The 6,296-nt window shown below is 33.2% G+C and overlaps 1 protein-coding gene across 10 annotated transcripts in view; it reads left to right on the top strand.

Annotated features, from left to right (window-relative positions):
• The window catches only part of LOC109535638 (protein shank), a 152,211-nt gene that overhangs the window by 136,463 nt on the left and 9,452 nt on the right, over positions 1-6,296 (top strand). For 5 of the 10 annotated variants that reach the window (XM_048661690.1, XM_048661692.1, XM_048661670.1 and 2 more), the window contains one exon: positions 4,520-4,717. The exons of 1 other annotated variant lie outside the window; for it this stretch is intronic. In XM_048661690.1, coding sequence (XP_048517647.1) covers positions 4,520-4,717 — 198 coding nt within the window. The remainder of the gene's footprint in view (positions 1-4,519; positions 4,718-6,296) is intronic. 4 more of the 10 variants (XM_048661716.1, XM_048661720.1, XM_048661709.1 and 1 more) reach the window with 1 other exon arrangement.

Genomic DNA, 6,296 nt, shown 5'->3' with positions numbered 1-6,296 from the left:
ATCAACAAAAGTTGAACAGTTGCGGTTGTGGACAAAAAAAATTAAAATTTAAAAAGTCAGTGGCCTACAATTTTTCTCTGAAAAATATTCGCCAGGGGTCTTCCGGGATACCACTGGTATTAGTAATGTTAGTCTGTTTTGAAAAAACTTAGCTTCTTGCTGCTGTAAATTCCATTGCCAAATTTCAACAATTTTGAGAAAAAGATTATGACGATATTTACGGAAACCCGTTGTATTTTTATTTCAACACCTTGCATATTGAAAATTTTTGGACCTAAACATACTTAAAATCAGTCAAGAAATCAGCGCCTGGAGTTGATTGATTGAATATTTGTATTATGGAAAACGTGAACTTTTTTAAAGAGCAAGTTTGAATCAATAGTCCGACAATAGATTTCAGCTTTAATAGCTCAGCATCGGTGGATTTCGTCTTGAGAAAATACATTACTCGAGAAAAACTGAAGTGGACACAAAAGAACACTTCAATTCCAGAGTGTCTCTTCTGTTTAAATTGCTCATGGTTTTTTTTTGTGTTGACGACTTCAGTTTGTTCTGTTGTGTTCACTTCCACTAATTTTCAGTAGGGTTTTCTTATCAGATCGAATATTTCCTCACTGCCATTTTATTCAAAAGAATTACACCTAAGAACCCTTCCAAACTTGTTTCTACTGGCTAGTGAATTATTTTATTTATACACACGGCAGTTATTTATTGTATTCCTTGAAGCAACACATTTCTTCTTGTCCTAAAATTATTTCAGTGTCCACCAGAGCGAAATATGTAGACAATGTAAGTAGCCAGTTGCTTCTTAAAAATAGACGACATTTTCCTCTCGAATAAACTGTCACAAAGTTCTGTTATTGTTTACCGATTTTCTTGAATAATGTGATACCGGGCACGATACACTGTCACGAAATTTCGATTCGTGACTTCTGTTTTGCGCAAAATAAGACATTCCAGCCGATAATACTGTGCCTGCCTTTTAGATTTAGATGTTTGATACAGTATTGGTTAGCAGCAGTCTAGGATAGGATATTTTTATTCTACCTGACCGCAACTGCTTAACTGTTTCAAGAGATTTTTGCATGCGTTTTTTGAATGTTCATTATATTATAAGTTATTCAACTTTAGATAAGTAGTGTTGAAACCAATTAGTGCTTAATGAGCACTGGATAGAACATGACGAAGAAACAAATATTTGTACTCATACGAAGAATTGTGTGATATTAATTAAATAAGAGTCGATTAGCGTGTTTAAAAAAGTAAACAATAATATACAGCGTGTCGCACTTAAGATGGAAACACCCCTGTATTTTAGTTATTTTTAGAAGCAAGGTTTTCAGTTTCGGTACAGAGGTAGAATGTAATGAGCTTAATTGTTTAGGGTACCCATTTCTACCTTCAGGTAAAAACCCAGCTTACTACGACTTTGCGAATAGGGGCAGTTGGCTATATTTTGGGATGCGTTAGAGATATCGGGCAAAATTTACTAGAACAAGTTGTTCCGAATGTTATTTTAACGGTATGTACCGAGTTTCAAGTCAAAAATCAAATGTTGGCATTCTTTTAAATTTTTATGCAAAGTCCTAATTTTTTCACAAAAAGTTAATGTGTGGTGCGGAATTTTAGATGACAGAATAATTTTGCCGTTTTTCTTCTACACTACCGTACAAGCTGAGCGATTGCTTGATTTTTTTAATAACGAATTATGGGATGTTATCGAGGATCTGCCTATCAACGTGCGACACGAAATGCTTTTCCAACTAGACGGTGCATCTATTCATAACTCCCTGTTGGTCCGGGATTGGCTAAAACGATACTTTCCATTAAGATGGATAGGCAGAAAAAGCTCTTTTGAACAGTAGCCCCCTCGTTCCCCTAACCTTACGCCATTAGATTTCTATTTCTGGGGTACTATCAAGAATAAGGTTTATAAAGTAAGGCCTCAAACTCACAACAAGACAAGCCTGCCGTGAAACAAATGTAGCTGAACTTATGAGAGTTTCCAATAACAATCGCAAACGCATTGAAAAGTGCATCAGGCTTGCAGGTGGACTAGTGAAAGCAGACAACATTCGATAATACTAATTTTTCGCATGAATTTCTTTGTTGTTTTTTTTTTATTTTGTTGAATAAATCATGTTTGTAGTCATGTATTGTCGCATTTCTCGTTGCTTTAGTGAAAACTTTGGACCTCGCGTGAAAATTAAAAAAAAAACGCCAAAATTTGACTTTTGACTTGAAACTCGGTATTTACCGTTAAAATAACATTCTGAACAATTTTTTCTAGTAAGTTTTGCCGATATCTCCAACGCATCGCAAAATATAGCGAATTGCACCTATTCGCAAAGTCGTAGTAGGCTGGGTTCTGATCTGAAGTTAGAAACGGGTACCCTAACCAATTAAGCTCATGATGTTCTACGTCTGTACCGAAACTGAAAACTCTGCTTCCAAAAATAAATAAAATACAGGGGTGTTTCCATCTTAAGTGCGACACACTGTATAACAATTGTAACAAAAACTGGTAACGAGCCAATCAATTAGTTAACTGCCTGTTAATCACCTCATTGTAAAAGTTCTACTCGAAGAAAAGACGTAGCGACTATAAGACTTTTGATAAAATATTAGAACTTAACTTTTGATTAAAAATATTATTTACAAAATAGTACTTAGGAATAATTTAGTAAAGATAATTTGGGACTCTATAAGTATGTGCTCCACCACAGCAGATTCTCCTGTGTGATCCTGATGTTGGCGCTACGTTTAAACTGAACAGCAACTGTATGGCATTTTTTAGACCCCCAAATGCATTTAGAGGATAAATTTTGTCTTTGGCTGATTTAAGGCTTTCTTTAATTGTTTTCATCAGATTGAAGACGGTTCTGGTGTGTTTTTACAATCCTGGCCGTCACCCGATATATGTAAAAAAAATTAAAAAAATGTGTTCTCCGCTGAGTTTCATGCTGGACTGAACTCTAGAATTCAAAAAGTTCGAATGATTCTTCAAATATGAAAAGTATAATCGATATATCGGAACCAGCAGTTGGGTCTTTTGTTTGTTGACTCCAGAGCTCTTTCCTCAAAAATCTCCATGCAGTAATTGATTTGTAATGAGAAATATATAAAAGGTCCAAAAAGTTTTGCAATATTGAAAGGAAGCAACCGTTGCATGTGTTCCAATGATTTTTCTGTTGGCACCATCGTAAAAAGAGAATCCGCAATAGCAATCGAGGCTTTTCAACAAAGTGTCCTGAATTCTTGATTGAATCAGTTGGGTGAAAAATCACAAGACTTTTTAGTGAAGGCGGTCTCATAGTCCTCACAATTAGTGTTAGTGGCAGTTCTGACTTTTCTTCGCTAAACCATCAAGTATTTGTGTTTTCAAACAACAAAAACTTTTCAACTCATAGCACTATATTTGTTTTACTATGGATTTAATATTCTCAATTTTTTCATCTTCTCTTCTTTTTCTCAAATATTCACTATAAAGCATGTTCAGTCCATTCTTTGGCTTCTCATTTACCACAGATATAGCAAATACAGGTTTGGATATATTTCAGAACTTGATTACTCCACGTATTACTGCCCCTTCTGCACTTTCAAGCAAAGTTTCTTTAAATAAGCTTTTTTCCTTGATGAATATGATGAACCAGAAATCAGACGTTGTGGTCGTAAAAGCCAAAGATTTAATAAAAATATTTAAAACCGCAAGCAATTGTATATAAGTACGTAGGTATTCATATACATATTCATATTATCGTGACTAAAAATGTCGTTAACCATATTGGGAATTGATTGAACAAAGATATGTTAGAAAATTAAATGAAGGTCGACGCAAAAGAATACCGCAAATGTTCATACATATTTAAAAAGGAATGTTGCTGAAGCTGTTGAAAAGCAGAGAAAAATCTCGAATCCCGTGGACTAAGGAGAAATTCAGATCCTTCTGAATATTGAGGACACAGCAACAGATGTTAAGTTGTTACTTCAAATCGTACAATGAAACATTACGAGAAACTATTCAGCATTGATTTTAGTAAACCACTTAAAATATTTTCATGTGTTCACTTAACTGGTACACTTTGTGGAAGGCCATTTAAAACTAGAGAAGCAGTTTTTATATTCCTCTGAAGACAAAAGGTGTATCATAAAATTTCGACAAAGTGGTAAAACTCAGTTCGGAAAAATAACGGTTTAGAGGTTTGATTTGCACATTTGTTCGTGTGAACAACTTCAGCTATTGTTGTCCAATTGAAAATGGATCATCTGATGCTGTTAACCTACTATTAAATCTAGCTAATCACCACCAGAACAAATATCTAATTAATGACTGAAACCTGACACCTCTACTAAAAAAATCACTGTAAGATGGACTGAACCTCTTAACTTCCCACCTTACACTATGACACCTGTTGAATGAAATGCATTCACCTAGTACAAAGGCATTCAAATTTAACTATAAGACAAAATGCAATGGTATCACCATATTTTTTGTCATAATTCGTGTAATCCATCTCAGTGCTCGCACTGGGTGTTACAGACAAGAGTCTTGGAGACGCCAGCGACATCATCAGCGACAGCTCAGGTGTGGGTACTGCCAACTCGGACACTACAAATTGCAGTATCTCGATGCCAGGCAGTACCGTCGTTTGCATCGAATCGTACTCACCCAAAGATAAAGGGCACATAGCTATTCGAGAAGGGGAACTAATCGAGAGTAAGTTACCTAATAAACTCCATACATGCCAAGTCCTGAAGCCTAATCACTGAGGAAGAAAGTAAAAATTTGCATCAGAAAAGTTAAACTCTCATTGAACATTTCTAGTTACATTCATATCTTCAATTGCTAAAACTCCTGAGGAGTCTAGAGAAAATAAATCATTCCAACAAATAATTTTGGTGCTGTGGTTACCAATGTTTCCCTTAAATCATCTGCATGCCGATTCGCTTCTGGTGCTGCAATTCGAATAAGAAACTAGAAGCTGAATTTAACCGAAGCTCAATAATTCGTAAATTGCAAATAATTTTTTTGCTAAAATCACTCTCCACATTGATATTACGATAAATAATTAGTAGGAGTTTTTAAATGGATAAATTTAACAAAAGTTTTATTTTGCGAAATTATGTTACGTTGAGCTTAAATTTTCGCCTGGAATCGGTTTAGTTTTAATTACGCGTAATAACATTTATTTTAATGAACAATTTGTTATTTGCCAATTGTTCCCTTTTCATTACAATTACAATAAGAAATTTAAGAATTTTTAAAATTTAATTTGAACAATAAATTATTACAAATAAAAGAAAAAAAACGAGACATCAGCAAATATTTCAAAAAATAATTTGCAATATCACGAAAACACTTAAATCGTATCAATCACTATACTTACGCTGTATTATTAATTTTTTTTTTTAAATAAATCTTAAAATCAATATCCGTGTTCATTTCCGAAGGATACTCATTTGGTACTATTCTGTTTGAGTTTGTCACTCTTGAAAACTTTTTTCAAAGTGTTCAGATTAAGTGCCAGTGTTGAAATTATCAACAGTAAAATTTGCATGCAAACGTAATATTGAAGTCTGGAATAATTAAGTTGATAGTTTTACCAAAAACGTTAGAAAATCTTAATTTTGGAGGCAATTTGTAGAAACAGCAAAAATTCTAGTCAAACAGGCGCTTATGTAGTATCAGATGTCTATATAAAAAAACTATAAAAATATCTACCAATAATTTAATACTGAAAATTAAATAAATATGTTAATGCAAAGTTTCACTCAGGCCCTATTTAATAATTAACACGTTTTTATTTGAATGTCCACATACAATGGTGCACAGAACCATTATTTGTTGTATTTTGTAAAAAGGCAAACACTTAGTTATAAACATCCTAGTACCATTCCATAGGTAATTAAAAATTGCATTTCCTGGTAAGCTAAAAAATATGGGATTGTATTTAAATTAATCAAGTTATAACCACTTAAAGTTCTTATTTGATTAGTTTAAATTTGTGGACACCCTGTATAAAATGGTAAGTTTATTATCATTGGGATATAAAATATGATTTCTTGTTACACTACACTACGAATTATGTTTACATAACTTAAATAATTCTAAAGTATTTGACACAGGAAAATAATATTAGATTTTGATAAAATTCGAATTATTTAAAAAACCTTTAGATTTTGACATTATAAATCTTAGTCAAACAAACACTTATTTTGCTCAGAGAATCCAAAAATGCAATAATATATAGGGTATTTCATTTAGAAAAACACAACTTTGATACTTTTAGGGCTTT

The sequence above is a fragment of the Dendroctonus ponderosae genome, unplaced genomic scaffold (assembly GCF_020466585.1).
Source record: "Dendroctonus ponderosae isolate FM_Combo_2020 unplaced genomic scaffold, Dpon_F_20191213v2 Dpon_F_20191213_1, whole genome shotgun sequence".
Lineage (NCBI taxonomy): Eukaryota > Metazoa > Arthropoda > Insecta > Coleoptera > Curculionidae > Dendroctonus > Dendroctonus ponderosae.
This window is presented reverse-complemented; position numbering and strand designations above follow the sequence as displayed.